An 18,951-nucleotide genomic window follows, 5' to 3' on the forward strand; every position below is an offset into this window, starting at 1 on the left:
CCCACAGACCGCCACCCGCCAGGCTCTGGGGGTCCTGAGCTGTGAGCAGAAGCCCCGGGAGCTCAGCGCTCAGAGGTGGGAAAATCTTAGATGGGAGTGACCGTGGGAGGGCGGCATTCGAGCCGGCCTTGTCCTCGCCCTGCCGTGCGCACCTGGTCTCGGTCCTCCCAGTGACCCCAGGAATGGACCGCTGTGCTCCCCGTCTACAGAGGAGGCGCTCACCTGGAGTCCACAGCTCGCAAGGGCGGCGCCAGGCCTCCCTCCGTCACATCGCAAAGCCCCTCTTGCCAATGCGCCAGCATTCCCCGGGCTCCAGGGACCAGGACGTGGCTGTCACCTTTGGGGGCCATTGCTCAGCCCAGCCCAGTGATCAGGTGGACCCCGCTGATCACCAGGGTCCTTTCGGGAGGGAGGCAGGGAGGTGCAGGCGGAGGAGCCGGGAGGGGAGGCAGAGGTCAGCCTGTGTGCTTTGAGACTGGAGGTGGCGGCCACAAGCCCAGAACTCTGTGGCCTCTGGACGTCAGAGCAAGCCATCTGCCCTGGAGCCTCTCACGGGGTGTACTCCGTGACACCCCGAGTCTAGCTCTGGGTGACTCACCTTGGGTTTCTGAACCTCGGGACTGTGAGAGAATAAACTTGTGTTGTTTGAAGCCTGCTGAGTTTGTGGTGACTAGTGGCAGCAGCCACAGGAAACGGACACACAGCCCCCGCTACGTGACCTCTGACCTTGTCGCACCGTGTGGTGTCCAATGCTTCTGCTCCGGCCTTTTCCATGTGGCCGGGCACTCGGCCCCCAAGCTGATTGAAGGCAGCTGAGAGGCTGCCTCTGCATTTCAAAGCTGCCCTGCCCCTCCCACAGCCTCACACACCAGCTTGCACCCAGGAGGCACTTAGTGAGTGCTGGTCAGATGTACGTAAATCTGTCTTTATTTCCATTTACAGCGGTTGAGGGGAACAGGCTTTTGACAGCATTAACTACTGGTTTCTCCAGCTGGGGGTCCTGAGGGCAGACTAAACCCCTGCTGAGTGCCCGTCAGAAGTGGGGGGCAGCCAGCAGGTCTGGCTGAAGCAGAGGGGTGCTGGGCATCCCACCGGGGCAGAAGGTGGCTCTGACCGTCTGGCAGCCTGAAAGAGGCCCCTAACAAGCAGGGGGACCGGTCCCGGCGCTGCGGGCAGAAGGCACCAGGAGGATTTCTCTGTGGGCCCCAGCTCTGTGAGTCTGGTCTGACCGTGGCGTCGCTGTCCACGTGGGGCTGCTCTGGCCTTCTGGGCTCTGCCCTGGGGAAAGCACCCAAGTTATCCTACCTCCAGCCCAGCTCCCACACTTTACAGCAGGAGAACCACTGGTTCAGAGAGGGAAAGCGAGTTGCCCAAAGTCACACAGCAGTTTCGTGAGTCTCAAAAGAAGCTGCAAGACGGTCCCATGCAGCGCTGCCTCCGGGAGACGGGGGTCCGGGCGCACCAGGCTGGCCTCCCTCGGGGTGGCAGGCCCAGGACGGGCCGGGTGGGCGGGAGGGCACCGCCTCACTTGAGATTATGCTGGCTCTCGCGGTGCCGCCTCAGGTCCACCTTGCGCTGGAAGCCCTTGGTGCAGAGCTCGCAGCTGAAGGGCTTGAAGCCCGTGTGCTTCCGGCTGTGGGTGATGAGGTTGGAGCTCTGGCTGAAGGCCTTGCCGCACACCTGGCACTTGTGTGGCTTCTCACCTGCGGGGCAGCAAGGTCCGCGTCAGGGCCGTCTGCACCCAACGCCCTGCCCTGCGCTTGTTCTCTGGAATTTTATTATGTTTTATCTCAGGACCAACCACCTTCACTCTGACACCTCCCCGCCCCGCACCGGATTGTACCCTGGTGAGGGCGGGCGCTGGATCGCTCTGCTTTATCAATCTCACGCAGCCCCTGGCGCAGAGCCGGGTACAAAAGAGGCACTCAGTCGACAGCCGAGGAGTGAATGCATGAATGAGTGGAGGGATGAATGCATGAATGAGTGAAAAATGCACCTGCTAGTCTCACTTCTACTCTAACCCTAACACTGCTGACTTGTGCTGGTTCCTTCCAGCATTTTCTCTGTGCATTAAGTGCATGTAAGCAACACAGTGCCTCCAGCCCTCCTGTGGGAGGGGAGGGGCGCCCCAATGTACCTGATCCCACTGTCCTAAAGCCAGGACCTTGTTACAATGGGAGGTGGGGGTTCCCAGGGGCTCTGCCTGGGCCCTGCAGCCCCGAGCGCCGGGCCGGGCGGGCGGCGCTGGCTGGCGGCCTCACCCGTGTGGATGTAGGTGTGCTTCTTCATGTCCGACTTCTGGTGGAAGCGCTTGCCGCAGAACTGGCAGGGGTAGGGCCGCGTGTCCGAGTGGATGAGCAGGTGGGTGGACAGCGTGGACGAGCGCTTGAAGGCTTTGCCGCACATCTGGCACTCGAAGCTGCGCTCCTGCCGGGGGAAACGAGGCCCTGGGGGGTCAGGCGCCGGCGCAGGACTGGACCCGGCCGGGATCCCCTGAGGAACAGGACAGTCTGTTGGGGTGGCCTGGAGGGGCAGGCCCCAGGGCCCCCCTTCCTGCCTCCCAGGATGGGCTGAGGCTCGGGCCCCAGTGGCCTCCTGTGGGATTTTTCCTTGTGACTCTCACATTGTCCCAAACAAAATTCATGGACGGATGGACCCACTGATCTGGGAGTGTGTTTTAGGGGGGAAGCGGGGGAGGGGTCACATTTCATGCCCCTTAACCCAGAGTTCCTTGAGGCGCGATGGCCATAGTGTGGTTTGGTGGAGGCCTGCTTCTGCCTTCTGCATCTTACTAGCCGCCTAGCCACCGGCAAGTCGTTTACCCGCCCTGAGACTCAGTTTCCTCATCTGCACTCGGGACAGAAGCAGCGATGACCTGGGACGTTGGGAGGATTGCAGGGAGAGACTGGCCCATGCACGGTTCGTGCTCGCGAATGCAAGTCTCGCGAATGCAAGTCTCGCGAATGCAACTCTCGCGAATGCAACTCTCGCGAGATTTTCTGCTTCCCTCCCCCCCCCCCCCCCCGCCACCTGACCCCGGGCCCGCGGCTCCGGCCATGGCGGCTGCTCTGCCAGCATGGGATCCCGAGGAAGGGCTTCCTGCCTCGGGCAGGGCTGCGTGGGGCCAGGCGCGCAGTAAGCCTCACTCTGGGAGGCCGAGAGTCAAGGGCCTCAAAGCAAGGCTTCTGTCCTGACCCCGGGGGACGGGGCGGGCCGTCATTCTGAGCCTCAGACACCCTGCTGCCCCGCAGGTCAAGGCCTCTTGCAATTGTGCGTGAAGCCCCCTCGGCCCGTCGGGGTGAGGGAGTTAGGAGCGGGCACGGGGGGCTCGGACAAGGGCCGCAGGCGGCGAGGGACCCCAGGCCGCCTCAGGGGCAGGGTGACGGGCAGCCGTAGCCCCGGGCCTCCTGGAGGAGGCAGAGCGGAGGGTCCTGGCTCGGGGCCCACCTGCGAGTGGATGTGCGTGTGCTGCTCCAGGCTGACCACGTGGCCGAAGGTCTTGCCGCAGACGTCACAGGCGAAGGGCCGGGTGCCGCTGTGGGAGCGCCGGGCGTGCACCTCCAGCCCGTGTGGGGTGGAGAAGACCTGGGGGTGCGGACAGCGCATGAGGCATGGGGGGCGGGGGCTGGGGTCTCTTTCCCTCTGTGGCTCGGTTTCCTGTCCGTAAAGTGGGTCTTGGGGGTCCGAAGTCCCCTCGCTGCCCTCTCTGGAGCTGAATCGGCAGCCCAGTGGTTAAAGACCACAGTGGGCCGGAGGCAGGCGTGCACCTGGTTCTGATCGCACCTTGCTGTGTGCTCTTGGGCAGGTGAATCAACCTTTCTGAACCTGCGAACGCCTCCCCCGGCTCATGCGTGTCACGTGCTCAGCACAGGGCTGGGCACATGGTCAGGGCTCAGGGACTGGTGGCGGGGACAAGGCTGTGAGTTCCCGATCCCACCTTGGGACCCGCAGTGCACGGGGCCGCCCAGCTGCGCGCGCCCGCTCTGCCAGCGGGCCTGGACGGGCGCTCACCTTGTTGCACTTGACGCAGTGGTACGCGTCCAGGCCCGGCGAGTAGCGCAGGCTGAAGTCCAAGGGCGGCTCGGCGCTGGGCACCAGGGGGCTGCCGTACAGGCTGACGGAGCGCTCCAGGAAGGCGGACTGCATGGTGGAGGGGGCCTGCCGGTAGCTGTGGCTGTAGGCTGAGGCCAGGGCGTCCCAGCAGAAGCTGGGCTTGTAGAGCGGCGGGGAGCTGGAGGCTGGCGAGTCCCTGTCCGGGGGTTGGGACGTCCCGGCAGGACCCTCTGTGGAGAGTGGGACACGGGCCTGGTGGTGACGGGTTTAAACGCAGGGCGCCCACCCCCTCCCCTGCGCTGAGGGGGTCAGTGTGTAAGCCCCAGAGTGCCCACTGGACCCACTCATCAGTCCACCAGCGGCTCCCCCACCCCACACCGAGTCCTCCCGGAAATGGGGTCCTGCCAAGGAGGGCCCACACAGAAGCCCGAGAGCCCAGCAGCCCTGACTCCCCGACTCCGAGCTCCCTCCACCCCTCGCACTCACTGGGGAGTGGCTGGGGGCCGTGGGCCAGGTACCTGGTGCCGAGGCCATCCTGGTCCAGCTCTGGTCCAGCTCCAGCGCTGGCTCCCGTTTGAGGTCGGGCCAGTCCAGGTGCGGGCCCGGGAGCAGGGTGCCGAGGGCAGGGTGGCTGCTCGGGACCTGGTCGCTGGCCACTGTGGGAGACAAGGTCCTCAGCGCCCCCGGCCGCAGCCCTGGGAGGGACCCAGCGGGAGGACCCGCTCCCCGGGAGGAGGGGGCCTGGAGAGAGTGGTGGTGGCTCTGCCCAGATGGGGGGCGGCTAGAGGCCAGGGGGGACCCCTGCAGAACTCCTGGACCATCTCAGTTTCTAGGAGCCCCGACCTCAGCCCTGGATCGGGCCTCGTTTGCCACCCACACACCCTCCTCTGCAGCTACCGACCAGCTCCACTCCGAGCTCTCTGGCCCCCAGAGCTCAGGAGATGGGTGAACTCATGCATTCATTCATTCAGCCAGCCAGCCAGCCAGCCAGCAGGGACAGGTCCCCTGTGCCCAGGCCTGGAGGGGGGGCCGTGGGGCGGGGCCGTGGGGCGGGGCCGGGGTGCAGCGGGGTGCTGCTGTCACTCACCCGGGCTCAGGACGGGCGGCCAGAAGGGTTCATCGTCCTGGACGCGGGGCTGGTGGTAGGTGTGAGCCTTCTTGCTCTTCACCAGGAAGGAGCGGGGCATGGTCAGCGTGCACCCCGCACCTGCAAGGGGAGAGGTGAGCGCGGTGAGGACAGCCTCCCCCTGCAGTCGGAATCCCCCCCAAAAAAAGTTCTTGTCCACCCAAACCCTGTGAACGTGACCTTATTTAGAAGTAGGGTCTTTGCAGATGTGATCAAATTAGAGGTTGTACTGGATTAGGGCCGCCACGTGGAGGTGGAGGCAGGGATTGGAGTGATGCGGCCACAAGCCAAGGAGTGCTGGTGGCCCCCAGAGAGGCGGGAGGCACACTCCCTGGCAACGCACAGCGGGAACCGGCCACGCTGGCGCCTTGATTCTGGTTTTATAGACTTCGGAACCTGGGAGAATACCCTCCCGGGCCTGTGCCCTTCTCTGCACGCCAGGCACCCGGGTCGGAGGAGGCCCCTCCCCGGTGGCAGGGCGATAGGGCCAAGCGCGGGAAAGGGATGGCGGCTGCTCTGAGCCACAGCCAGGGCTGGCGATAAGGGCCAGCGGCAGCCCCTGGAGGCCGGAGATAGGCCGGCGTGAAGCTCTGCCTGCAGAGCGAACCCAGGGAGCCTTCAGGAGTGTGCCCCCCGAGCCAGGAGGAGAGGGACCCCAACGGTGCCCAGAGCCGCCCAGCGGCCTCAGGAGGCTGGGCAGTGGCCACCCTGCCTGTGGCCGGCCCGGGCCTCGCCCTCCTTGCTGTCTGCCTCGGTGCCCAGCCCAGTGTGCTGGGATTGCTGGGAAGAATGGACCTTCATTATTAGACAGGCGTGTGCAGTGCCCTGCGTGGCGCCTGGGCTGCAAGGAGCGCCGAGCGCTGGGCATCTCAGGCCAGGGAAGACTCACCATGAACCATGAAGACTGGCCGGCTCAGGCCTTTCCTGTCTCATCCCATCCCCTCCCCCTCCCAGCCGGGGCCACGGCAGTCACGCTCTGAGTGGGGTCACGCCCTGACCAGGCCCAGGGGCCATGTTCCAGGCGCCCCCTCTGGGCTCTGAAATGAGGGATGGGGGTGGGACTGGACGGCTCTGAGGTCTGTCCAGCTCTCAGACTTTTTAAAAATATATATTTTTTGTATTGATTTCAAAGAGGAAGGGAGAGAGAGAGAGAAACCTCAATGAGGAGAGAGAATCACGGATCGGCTGCCTCCTGCACGCCCCACACTGGGGATGGAGCCCACAGCCCCCGGCGTGTGCCCTGACCGGGAATCGAACTGTGACCTCCTGGGTCATGGGTGACACTCAGCCTCTCGGCCCGGCCAGCTCTCAGATTCGGGCCTCACGGGGCTCGCCGGCCTGCTGCCCTCCCCGGCCCGCCCGCCGGCAGCCCGCGTCGCCTTATCTCCGGGGACAGTCTTCCTGCCTCCGCCCCGGCCCACCGGCCCCGCAGCCCCTTCTGCCCTGGCGAGGCCAGCCCCCGGCGGTTCGAGTGGAGACCCTGCAGGTGCCCTTTGTTCTGGGAGCCTCCCGGGCCGCTCTATCTCCGCATCAGAAGACGGTGGTTTGTGTGGCATTTATTACTGAGGCAGGCGACCTGCCGTCAGCTCGCTCACCGCCCCCATTTCACAGAGGAGACACCGAGGCTGAGAGGCGGGCTCAGATCCCAGGGCCGAGCGAGGCGAAGCAAGCCCGGGCGTCCAGCCCAGGCCCCACGCTCCTGACCACCAGCCTGGGGGGTCCGGGGGGTGGGGGAGTGCTTATCCCGTGCAGAGGGCACCGAGCGGACAGGCACGGAGGAAACCGGACAGGGCTGAGAGCTCCTCGGCGCGCTGTCATCAGATCCCACACCCACGGGGCTAGGGAAGCGGCGATCGGCTTCCTGGGTCACGGGGTAAACTGAGGCCGGAGAGGAAAGTGGCCTGCCAGGGTCTCTCAGCGCCTGCCCGTGGGACTTGCCCCCAGCCCTGCGCTCAGCATCGCGGCCCATGACCACAGGCTTGGGAGCTCCGTGGGCCCCGGCACCAGAGGAACTTCCTCCGGCCTGAGAACTGAGCTTAAAAAAAAAACAGGAAGCGATCACCTGTTGGGAGTTAATGAACAGCCGTCCTGATTCACGGCCGGGGAGGCGGGAGAGCAGAGATTGTGAAAGCCCGGTTTCTTCACGAACAGCCGTGATGGTATCGGCTCCGGAAAGAGACTCTGTTAGCATCTCCTCCAACCCCGTCAGCGAGGCCCCGGCCTGAACCAGAGTCTCGGCCGAAAGCCCCAAAGGGGGGCCCCGCACCCCGGCTTCCAGGTGGAGCAGCAGGCCTGTGATTTCCGAGCCCCGGGCGTTCCCAAGGGGCCGCGTCTGGTATGGTGACCCTGAACTTGACCGCCGGGCCGCCCGCCGGCCTGGCTCTCCCCTCGGAGGGACGGTTGGACGAAGGTTTCCACACTTCCCTTTGCCGAGACCCCGCGCTCGCCGTTGCCGGCGGCACAGGGCGGCCCACCTGGCCGAGGAGCCGGTCCCCGGGTTCCCCTTTTGGGAGGTTGGGTAAGATTCCGCTCTGCTCGGAGCCGCTGCCCTCGGACTTCCTTTTGTTTGAAGACCGGCTCAGGGGAAACAAACAAACAGGCCGCCCTTTCCATGAAGGAGCGGGGAAGTGAGCGGGGTCACCGAGGGGGCGGGCAGCGGTCACTTTCTGTGAAGCTCGGAAGGCGTGCCCAGAGGGGCCCTCCCGCGTCAGAGAGCGGGTGTCAGAGCGAGGGATCGGCCCTGCTGGTGGCTCCGTGGTTAGGGCCCAGCCCGTGCTCCAAAGGGTCACAGGTTCGATTCCCAGGCAAGGGCATGGACCTGGGTTGTAGGTTCGACCCTTGGCCCCAGGCGGGGCGTGTGTGGGAGGCAACCAGTCCATGTGTCTCTCTCACATCGATGTTTCTCTCCCTCTCCCTCTCCCTCTCCCTCCTCCTCTCTCCCTCCCTCTTTCACCCCCTCTCTCTCTCCCTCTCCCCTCCCCCACCTCCCTTTCACTCCCTCTAAAAATCAGTGGAAAAAATACCCTCGGATGAGGATTTTTTAAAAAGTGAGTGAATCAGTACAGTGTCTGGGTGTATCCCCAAAAGAACTGAGAGCAGGGACTGGAACAGACACCTGTACACCCCAGCTCCCAGCAGCGGTGTTCACAGTAGCCGGAAGGTGGGAGTGACCCAAGCGCCCATCCAGGGACCCAGGAACCCAGGGACGTGGGCCACCGCGACCCACACGCCTGCCTAAAGGAAGGAAGTCCGCACCCGCCATGCGGGTGACCTGGAGGGCGTTACGCCGGGAGACACGCCGGGCTGGCTCCCCGCGGTGCCCGCAGCAGCACGTGCAGACGAAAGGGGCGCATGGGTGCCGGAGGGAGGGAGGGTTACTGTTTAATGGACAGTTTCAGTTTTGCCAGCTGAGAGGCTACATGGGCGGCCGTGCCAGGAGCTGCGCGCTGAGCGTGGCCAGTTTCGGGGTGCATACATTCACCTCCAGGAGAGCAAAGTGAGCAGCAGGGCGTGTCCTGCGAGTTTCTGCCTTAGAGACGAAAGCAGACCCTCCACACACACACACACACACTGAATTTCTGGGGACACATGAAGAGCAGCCTGGTTCTGGAGTGAGCCCAGTGCTGCTGCTGCAGCGGGAGACCAGGCGAACTCCCGGGGGGAGGGGGCGGGTGTGTGTGTGACCTGGGGGGACCTGGCCCCTGACAGCCGCCCACACGGTCTGCGCTGCTCTGAGTGCCTCCGCCCTCGCACCCACCAGCAGCTCGGAGGCCCCCCGAGGACTTTCTGCAGGGAAACGGGCCCCAGGTCTGAGCTGGAAGAGACCTCACTGCCCCCTGTGGAGACTCCCTCCCGCCGGCTCCGAGGCCAGGAACCCGGGTCACGGAGGGATCGCTTCCCGCTGCGCCCAGGGGTGGGTGCCGCTCCCCGGCCCCCCGATCCCAGCCCAGAGGCGCACACGAATCCCCACCCCACCCGGAATGCCGTGAAAGCTCCCGACTCTTCCCCAGAAAAAAGCCATGGCATGCGCCCACAGCCAGTCCGTGCGCGGCCCCCACGGCTCCGCCTTAGACAAGCACCCCGACTCCAGCTTGGCTTTTTCTCCCCCAAATGGAAGCAAAGGCGGTGACTCCGGTCCCCATCCGCAGCCCGCGGTCCTGGAGGCTGGGGGCGCTGCGGGGGCCGCCCCCTCCCCCTGGCAGGCGGCAGGTGGCAGGCGCACCTCGCTCCCAGCACCCCGGGACTGTGGGCGCCAGGGTATAACTCCATGGCTCTCTCTGCCCTGTCCCACTTCATGGGAACGAAGGACTCCAGCCCAGGGCCCTGGGCCTGGGGGACCCCCACTCAGGTCCCCGGCCTGGGCGGTGCCATGTGGGTCTTTGGGGGGTGGGTATGCATGGGCAGGAGTGACACCGGGGAGCCGAGGACCGTTTGGGAGGTGGAGGCATTCCTGCGCGGGCGCAGCCTCCAGCCGCCTCCCGCCACCGCCTGGCCAGGGCTCGGGCCCAGAGCCAGGACCCCAAAGAGGATGTGCCGCCCCCTCCTCTCCCAGAGCTGCCCAGGGCCAGGGGGCCTGCGGGACAGTCAGACGTGCGGAGGGAGCAGCGCAGCCAGCAGAGCCACCCCACACTCACCTGTCCCAGTCGCGTCTCACCTCCCGGTCCTGAGCTGGCACCTGCAGCCACTCTCTGCGGGTTGGTCGGCTCCAGCCGTCAGCCCAAGACTCTGCACAATTAGATACTTCTCCTTTTCTCTCTCTCTCTTGTTTTTTTTTCCCTCTTCTGTTCCCCTCCCTGATTTTCAATCTGATTATTTGTCAAAATCTGGCGGGGAGGGGCGGCCAATAGGAGCGGCTGTATTTGCTTATCGCAGCTCCGCAGGGCCGGGCTCTGTCTCCGGCTCACCCCGTCACCCTCTCACCCTGTCACCCTCCGCGGCTGCTGTCCCCTGGAAGCTCCGAGAACATCTGGATGCAAGGACAGGGCGGCTCCATGATTCCACTTAAATATGAAAGTTGAAACAAGACATTTACTTGTAAACCCGATTTTATATCAAGAACTTAAAACTTTAATTTTTCTTTTCTTTCCCCCCCCCTTCTTTTTCTCCCCCCCCCCCTCCTTCTCCCTCCCCCATTTTCTTCCTCCGCCTGGTCGAGTCCCCAGCTCGGAGGCATTCAGGACAGAGCACTTGGCTAGGGACCTGCAGGCGCTGAGAGGGGCCTGCCCCGCAGCGGCCACCCTGGAGGAGAAAGGTGGCATACTGCTCGCCAGGCGGGACCCCAGCAGCAGTGAAGGGACAGTCAGGTGTGGTGGGAGGGTCAGCCAGAGCCTCAGTCACTCCAGTCCGCGCTGGGGTCCCAGGGCCTGCCTGTGCCGCCCTCTGCTGGCCAGGGAGGCTGGGTCCCTGGGCCTGCAGCATGTCCGTCACCAGGGGCAGAGCGGGGATGGCCGGGGTCAGAGCCCCGTTCCCCATCCCCACCACCCCCACCCCGTCCCCCTCCTCGGCCCCCCGGCTGAGGGTGAGGGATTGATCTCGGCAGGAGATTTGCATAAGACAGGGACTCCCAGGGAGCACTGTTAGCCTGGTTTGCATACTCTTCCCGCCCAGGGATTGTGTTTCCCGCAAAAGGAAAACAAGTTTGGTGGCAGGAGCCCCGCTCCACTGCAAGTCCGGTCCGCAGGGAGAGCCGGTCTGCGCCGGGGTCTCTGCGCCCGGCTGGCCTCAGTGAGCGCCAGGCTGAGATGCCGCCCGCACGTCACCTGTGACACCGCCCAGCTCTCCCCCGGCCCTGCCGCTCTCTTTTTGCTGGAGAGACATTAGTGGCAGCATCTAGAATATTCCTTGGACGTGCACATCGCCAACAGTCATCGGAAACGGTTTGAAATTATACAGAAAACTGAAAGTGATTAGAGGTCATTGACACATTGCGGGCGGATCACGAGAATTCTCGCTTCACACGGCAGTGTTTTACAGTCTCATACTTTAAAACGATATTAGCTTGTAAGAACATGTAATAAGCAACTTTAAAATGCAATGAGTGTTTAATGTTAAAGCGTGCCTTTAACGTGTACGTAAAACGTTTTTTGTGCTCGTTCAATAGAAACCTACCTGGCCACTGGGCAAATACAACCACTGGTCCACAATGGGCTGGGAAAACCTCTCCCTTAGCTTAACACGCCCCATTCCTTCCCATTCTCACTTCATTCCTTCATTCCACACACACACACACACACACACACAAGCACACACAAGCACACACACGCACACAGGTATACACACATACCCATCCCATTATCACTTCATTCCACAGACATACAGATGTGCACACAGAGACACACGTGCACACACACAAACACATGTACACAGAGAGATGCACGCGTGCGCACACACACACACACACACACACACACACACGTGCGCATGTGCCAGTTGCTGGCTGTGTCTTTTTCCATCGAATGTGCTTTCACTTTGGTGCCGCCTAACCCTCAGGGCCTCCATGAGCACACTCCGTGGTCTCCCAGCTTTCCGTGTTTACCTTCCTGACTGCTTTCTCCAACTGGGGCAGGACTGGGGGCTTTTTCTAGTGCCACGTGGGCAAATGCAGTCCAGCCCCCCTCAACCCCCCCCCCGCCCAGTAACCTGCTCAGGGGGTCCCTCCCTAGCCAGGACCCCCCCCCCCCAAGGGAAGAGAGGCCTTCGCTGGAGAAGCGCCCAGGCCTCCAGCCCCGACAGTGTCCCGGGAGGCCCTGCAGCGAGACCTCCAGCTCTGGGTCAGTCCCTCTGGGGCCGCCTGCGGCCGCACCACTGCCCTCAGGAGATGCCTGGAGGTTACTGCATGAGTCCAGTCTGTCCTAAGGGCTGGCACTGCAGCCTCCCTGTGCCCACTCATCCGTTCATCTGCTGTTGGCGCCTCTCATACACCAGGTTCCTCCCTCCCTCTTTTGCCTCCACCCTTCCCCGTCTTAGCTCTGGCTGCCATAACAAAACACCACAACATTTACTCTCACAACTCTCACAGAGGCTGGAAGGCCAAGGCCAAGGTGCCCGCAGGTCCAGCTTCTGGCAAAGACAAGCTTCCTGGTTGCTGACAGCCACCTTGTCCCTGAGCCCTCTCGCCCGTGGCAGGGTGAGTTGCTGTCTCTTTCTCTAGAAAGACACTATTCCCATCACCAGGGCCCCACCCTCTTGAGCTCATCTAACCCTAATTACCTCCCAAGGCTCCACCTCCAATCACCATCACACTGGGGGGAGGGCTTCAACCTAGGAATGAGAGGGAGGGGGGAGGGCGGGGGAGGCACAGACATTCAGTCCCTATCGCTCCCTTAGGGAATACAGGTTATACATATAGGATTGATTTTTCACGAAGAGGAAGGGCGTGGGACAGAGAATTAGAAACATCAATGAGAGAGATCAATCAGCTGCCTCCTGCACTCCAGCCACTGGGCATGTGCCCGCAACCAAGGTACGTGCCCTTGACGGGAATCGAGCCTGGGACTCTTCAGTCCGCAGACCGACGCTCTATCCACTGAGCCAAACCAATCAGGACGCGAGTACATGTTTATTACATGTTTATTGAGTGCCTACAAGGTACCAGATGCTGGGGTTTCACACAAGAACCAGACAGAAGGCCCGTGAGCTCCTTGCTGGTCTAACAGGTGGGACAGAGTCCCCTGACATAGACAGCTGGGGTGGCGCCGCTGGGATGTAACCACGGCCTGCAAAGGAGCATGGGAGGTGGGCAAATGGCCCCAGACCCGGAGAGCTGGGAAGGAAGTGGCCCGGGAGCTGATGCAGGCGGAGCCTGTTGGGAGACGCAGGGGAGAGCGTCCAAGAAGACAAACACCAGGTGCAACACGCTGGGGGCAGCCAAGGTCAGTGAGGGGGGATGGAGGAGATGGAGGAAGGATGGGGCATTCGAGAGAGGAGCCAGGAAAAGGAGAAGCCGGGTCAGGAAGTTCGTGTCCTGCTTTAAAACCTGCAGTGACTCCCCTTTGCCCATCAGGACACACATCTCAGCCTCACGGATGAGTGCTCCATGTTTTTCTCGGTCCGAGCTCTTCCCAAGGACAGGGCTCCCTCATGTGAGTTGCAGAAACCCGATTTGACAGGTTTAATAACAGCAAAAACAATTAGTTCGCGTTACTGGAAAGGGTCAGCTTCAGGCACGGTTAGATCCAGGTGCTCCCATGATATTGCCTGGATCCTAGCCTCTGTGCCTCGGGGCATTTGCATGTGCTCTGGATGGCCAGCTCCCAGACCTTCCCACGGACATGGGCCTCTCGTTGGCCAGGGCTGGCAGACCCTGCTGCCAAAAATCACACAGAGACGACGAGGTGGAGGAAGGGATTAGTTCTGGAGGAAGGAACAGTCCCTCCACAGGATGAGGCCAGAACGGCGTTTGGGGCCATAGCTTCCGCCTCCCTCCTTCCAACTGTCCTCTTACTCTCACTGTCGCCTGAACATGCTGTGTTCTTGCCGGGGACCAAATCCCAACTCTGGCCTCTGTCTTTCCTGTCCAGAATGTTCTTTCTCTTCAGTCCCCTCTTTCATAGTCTAATCTGGCTCTCAACTCCCCCAAAGGCCTTCCCACACTCCCCACAACCCCTGGGGTCGTCTGTGGTCTGAAGGATTCGGCCCTCCCGGACACCCTGTGGATTCTTGTCTAACTCTGTCCATCAGGACACTCATCGGCTTGTCAGGGAGCCCAGCAGCTGTCTAAGGGGAGGGCGCGTGGATCATCCTCTTAGCAGGCAGCAGGCACAGGCAGTGGTGCAGGCACAGGGACAGGCAGGGGCATGGGCACAGACACGGGCACAGGCTGGCCTGCGGGAACCCTGACCAGGCTGAACAAATGGGACCCATTGCACCAGGGGCCAGCAGTGGGCAGTGTGGGAGCCCCCACCCTTGGAGGGCACATCTCAGGTGAGCACAGGTGAGTCGGGAAGCCCCGTGGGAGGGGGGAAGGGGGGTGACTGTGCTGTGGGGGGGTGGCAGGTCCTGCACCAGCCGGCACCTTTCCGGCCGTGGCTCCAAAGGGCCACAGAAGAGGAGTGGAACAAACAGGAGCTGAGCGCAGCTGTCCAGGAACCAAGGATCCAACGGTGGCTCTTGCCTTGGGGGTGAGGGTGAGGGTGGGGGGCCCCCAGCGAGCCCAGGGCACCCTGGGGCCATCCTCCTCTGCCTGCCTCTGCCCTGCTGTGTGTGACTCAGTCCTTCGGGGAGATTGTGAGCTCTTCCCAGCCCAGGACCAGCTGAGGTGCAGGGGCCCTTTTTGCAAACGCTGCCTGGCACTGGGGGATGGCACTGTCCTGCGGGCTCACAGCGGAGGACGCAGTTCACTGTGCCGCCACGAGGTGGCGCTCCGGCCTGCTTTTCCTCTGGCAAAAAACTGAAAACAATTGCTATGTATGTCTATGCAGTATGTATGCATGCATGCATGTATCTATCTATCATTTATCTGTCATCTACCTAGTGTATCTAATTCCTGCTTAAATTACAAAAGTGATACATGATCAGAGAAGAATGTGTACCTCTGTCCTGTTATTCTCCCCACCCCCCCCTCCCATCCTCCCTTACTCTCTCTTCCCCTCCCTCGGGCTGTCTTCTCCCATCTCCCTCTCCTATGCGTGTGTGCATATAATGTTTCTGAGTTCGAACAAAACTTTATTAAAAAAATCATCTTTATTGACCTTCGCTGTGAGTCCCACACAGTCAAAAATTTATTAAAAAAATCATCTTTATTGACCTTCGCTGTGAGTCCCACAGTCAGGCAGCGTCTCCCAGGGTGAGCAGCCCTCCTGTCCTCCGGCCTCCAGGAGGGGCCCCACGTCCTGGTGGAAGACCGTGGGCGCGTCCCTGCCACCAGGTGGTGGGTGGCCTCACGGGGGGGGGGGAGGGGTAATGAAAGGAAAGGGACTTAGATCAGGTGGGGAGCCGGGGGAGGGGAAGGGGGGTAGAGAGTCAATGAGACACCAGCCGTGGGGCTCCAGCTGCTGAGCTCCGGACAGGCCCACATGGCGCTCTGTCTGGATGCTCCGGGAAGCCCAGTGGGTGGAGAGAAAGGAGGCCCAGTGCTGTGACTGTGAGCCTGGGGCCCGCGGGGGTGGGGGCTCCCCAGCCTGTCTCGTGCAGTCCCAGGGGAGCACTTTGCCACTTAGGGAAACCGAGGACCAACTTCCAGGTGTGGCTGGCACCGGGGCCAAGCCCACAGGGACAGTGGGGGCGGCCTGCCCGGTCCCCGGGGGCATGGACTCCCCCTTCACTCTGCGGTCCCTCCGGCAGGTCCCTCCATGGGCCCTCACCGCCTCGTGGGCAGAACCTCAGAGTTCCTGCCCATGCGTGTTCCAATTCCTTTTTGACCTTCAAGTATTTCAAGTTTTCATTTTGAAATCTTTAAAGAAAAAATGCAAATGGATTGTCTAACGGACACCCTCCCAGCTTCCATCTACATTCAACAATAGTTAGCGTTTGCCAGTACGCGTTATCTCTCTGCGTGCACGTATTTGTACATAGAAATGTTTTGTTTTGATAAAATGTTTTGAAAGTATCATGCAGACATCCTGACACTCCACCCATACATACTTGAGCCTATATCTCCTAAAAATAGGGATATTTCTTACACAATCACCTACCAAGGAAATCCTCAATAATTCCTCAATATCGTTGAGTAGCCAGTTTATATTAACATGTTTGCAACTCCCTCCCACGTTCTTCTTTTAGAACCCGGATCCTGCCGAGTTCGAGCACGGCACTGGCTCCTTCCTGTGTGCAGCGAGGCGAAGCGTGGTCACTTGGTGAAAGCGGTAACGGCCAGCTGGCTTCCTCGTGGAGGCGAGTGCAGCAGCAGTTTGGGGCCCGACCAGTGTGGCTTCCCTGGTTGAGCTTGGACCCACATGCCCAGGTTGTGGCTCCATCCCCAGGAGAGGGTGTGCAGGAGACAGCCCATTAATGTTTCTCTCTGTCCCTCTCCCTTCCTCTCTCTCTAAAATCAATAAAAACCAACGAACAAAAAACCCCAGCCAGATGCGCAGTCCTTCGAAAAGCCTCTCAGACACGCGGTGAGAGGGCAGTTCCCCCTCTGCCTCCACTGCCTGGCATGTCACAGCGCTTACACCTGCCTCCGCCTGCCTCCGACAACGCCCGCCTGGCCAGCACTGACTGTCTGCACAGGACACGGCGCTCAGGGCCCTCCTGCTTCACCTGCCCCCTCCCTCAGGGAGACGGAGGCTCAGGGGACTCCCCTCCCCCAGGGACACGAAGCCGGGAAGTGGCAGGCAGGGACGGGTAGCCTGCTCTGGGGAGCTTTAAAAAAAAAAAAAAAAATCCGTTGAGATTTTTGCTTCCCCACCATGGTCGTCAATTTGCCTCAAATAAACTCTAAAATTTTTCTTTAAAAAAAAAAAAAAAAGAGCCGAGACCGGTTTGGCTCAATGGATAGAGCGTCGGCTTGGGGACTGAAGGGTCCCAGGTTCGATTCCGGTCAAGGGCATGTACCTTGGTTGCAGGCATATCCCCAGTAGGGGGTGTGCAAGAGGCAGCTGATCAATTATTCTCTCTCATCGATGTTTCTATCTCTCTCCCTTCTTCTCTGTACAAAATCAATAAAATATATTAAAAAAAAAAAAAAAAAGAGCCAAAACCAGTTTGGCTCAGTGGACAGAGCGTCGGCCTGCGGACTGAAAAGGTCCCAGGTTCAATTCCGGTCAAGGGCATGTACCTTGGTTGCGGGCACATCCCCAGTAGGGGGTGTGCAAGAGGCAGCTGATCAATGATTCTCTCTCATCGATGTTTCTAACTCTCTATCCCTCTCTCTTCCTCTCTGTAAAAAATCAATAAAATATATTTTAAAAAAAAGAAAAGAAAAGAAAGCCGCCTGCTCGGATTAGACCAGAGTGTTAGCCACTTGAGGGCAGTCTCCGAGGTGGGCTTTTTATTTCTTAATGTATTTTTATTGATTTCAGAGAGGAAGGGAGCGGGAGAGAGAAACATCCATGGTGACAGAGAATCATTCATGGGGCTGTCTCCTGCACGCCCCACACTGGGGATGGAGCCTGCAACCCGGGCCTGTGCCCCAACAGGAATCCAACCGTGACCTCCTGGCGCACAGGTCCAGCTCACCCACGGCAGCGGGGCCCGAGTGGCCTTCTGCAGGCATTCCGCAAAGGCAAGGCTCCTCCGAGGCGGCCCGACTGACCCTTCACCCACGCGGGCCCCGGCGGCTCTGGGGACGCAGGATCGCAGCTCCGCGGCCGGGCCCCGGCCTGCCAGCCGGACGCCCGCCCGGGGAAGGCAGGAGGCGCCCCAGCCACACCCAGCCCCGCCGGCTTGTTTACGCCTCTGGCTCAGCCCCGCCCGCGCGGCCGCCGGGCCACGTGACCCGCGCCCCGCCCCTCGCCGTCCCGCGTGGCCCCGCCCACCGCGCCGGCCCTTCTTTCTGCCTCCTTCGGAGTCACAAGACCGCTCAGCGGCCACCGCTCTGGATCCTTCCGCCAGGCCCCGCCCCCTCCCCGCCTCGGAAAGTCCGGCCGGTCCTCCCTCCCGCCGGTCGGCATCCTCAGGAATGAGCAGGACGGCCTCCTCCGTCCATCGGGGCTGCCGGCCGCGACCACCGGCCGCGGGGTCCGAGGGGGAGACGGGGCCCCGCGGGGGACTCTTTTTCGTGGCGGAAGCTGTCTCCGGCCGCGGCCTCTTCACCCCGGGGGAGGTGCTGTACGTCCAAGATGGCGGCGCCCTGTAGGCTGGAGGGACTGTGAGGTAAACAGCTGAGGGGGAGGAGACGGTGGGTGAGTATGGGGGTGTCGCCCCCTCCTTCTCATGGGACCTGCTCGGGGCTGCCCCGGCACCACGACCCCGATCGGGGAGGCCCCGGGGGGCGGGGCCCGGGGGCTTTCTTGCGGTGGAGGGGACCCCGGGAGGGGGGTTTGGGAAGCTTCTCCCTCCCTCTCCTCAGGCGCTGAAGCCGGTGGGGCCCTGCGGGGCTGGCGGGTCCCCGGGGAGGGAGGCGGGCCTGGCCGGGCCCTCGCCCCGCGTCGGCGGCCGGGGGCGCGGGCGGATGCACGGCCGGGCCGCGGCGCCCAGGGCCGGGGGCGGTGAGCCCCGCGCCAGCCCCGCCCCGGCTGGGGTGACAGGCCCCCGGGGGTGCAGAGGCCGGGGGTGGGGAGACCCCCGGCGGCGGGGCGGCGGGGCCGGTCCCGGGCGTGAGGAGAGGGTCCGGGTGGGGGCCGAATGAATGGAGGCTGCCTGCGGGCACCGCGGGCTCGCCGGCCTCGGGTCCCCGCGGAGCCGGCGGGACGGGAGGGCCCGGCTCCGGGCTGCCCGTGGGTGGCCCGTGGCGGGGAAACAGTTAGCTCCGGCCCGCAGAGGTGATGCCTGCGGACAGCTATTTGCAGAGCCGCTCCCAGGCGCTCATCCATTCATTCGAGGAGCTGGAGGGTGAAGGGCTGGCGGCCGGGAGCCTGAGCAGGGAGCCTTCCTTTGTGTCCCGGAGAGAGTTCGCCGCCCCGCGTTTGGGATGGGGCGGGGTGGGGGCGGAGGGGAGCCCGTGCCTTGGCGGGGGTGCGGTCCTCCCAGGACGGCAGCTCCGGGTCAGCGGGTGCTCCCTGTGCAGGTGCTCTGCCCTCATCCCTCGCCGCGGAGGGAGGAGGTGGCCACTGTGAACATCCCCATCTCTCAGGTGGGCAAACTGAGGCCCGGAGGGGTGAGGGCCATCTGCCTCAGGTCACCTCTGGGAGTGTCCGAGCCGGAACTGGGGTCCCACTGACTGCAGGACAGTG

The 18,951-nt window shown here is 62.5% G+C and overlaps 2 protein-coding genes across 6 annotated transcripts in view; one reads left to right on the forward strand and one right to left on the reverse strand.

Annotated features, from left to right (window-relative positions):
- Positions 1-918: 918 nt before the first annotated feature.
- Positions 919-10,059, reverse strand: GFI1B (growth factor independent 1B transcriptional repressor). Of its 2 annotated transcripts, none has more exons than XM_084898146.1 (7): positions 9,814-10,059; positions 5,141-5,260; positions 4,572-4,709; positions 4,012-4,283; positions 3,448-3,585; positions 2,262-2,493; positions 919-1,703 (listed from the first exon to the last, which is right to left on the reverse strand). In XM_084898146.1, exons 2-7 carry the CDS (start codon positions 5,238-5,240, stop codon positions 1,525-1,527), a joined length of 1,059 nt encoding a protein of 352 aa, XP_084754272.1. In that variant the 5' UTR covers positions 5,241-5,260; positions 9,814-10,059; the 3' UTR covers positions 919-1,524. The 2 variants fall into 2 exon arrangements, with proteins under 2 accessions (XP_084754272.1, XP_084754273.1); XM_084898147.1 differs by having other exon boundaries at positions 2,262-2,427; positions 9,814-10,053.
- A 7,683-nt stretch (positions 10,060-17,742) lies between these two features.
- TSC1 (TSC complex subunit 1) overlaps positions 17,743-18,951 on the forward strand; it is a 33,351-nt gene continuing 32,142 nt past the window's right edge. For 2 of the 4 annotated variants that reach the window (XM_084898646.1, XM_084898649.1), the window contains exon 1: positions 17,743-17,961. The gene's annotated coding sequence lies outside the window, so the exon portion shown is untranslated. The remainder of the gene's footprint in view (positions 17,962-18,951) is intronic. The other 2 variants (XM_084898648.1, XM_084898647.1) reach the window with 2 other exon arrangements.

Source organism: Pipistrellus hanaki, assembly GCF_964339955.1.
Source record: "Pipistrellus hanaki genome assembly, chromosome: 11".
Taxonomy (NCBI): domain Eukaryota; kingdom Metazoa; phylum Chordata; class Mammalia; order Chiroptera; family Vespertilionidae; genus Pipistrellus; species Pipistrellus hanaki.

Coding starts and splice junctions, on each gene's coding strand:
- GFI1B (XM_084898146.1), bottom strand. CDS start 5,240: ATGCCCCGCTCCTTCCTGGTGAAGAGCAAGAAGGCTCACACCTACCAC. Junction 3,586..4,011: donor ACTGCGTCAAGTGCAACAAG/GTGAGCGCCCGT, acceptor CCGCACCCCCAG/GTCTTCTCCACCCCACACGG. Junction 2,494..3,447: donor ACACGCACATCCACTCGCAG/GTGGGCCCCGAG, acceptor CCTGTTCCTCAG/GGGATCCCGGCCGGGTCCAG.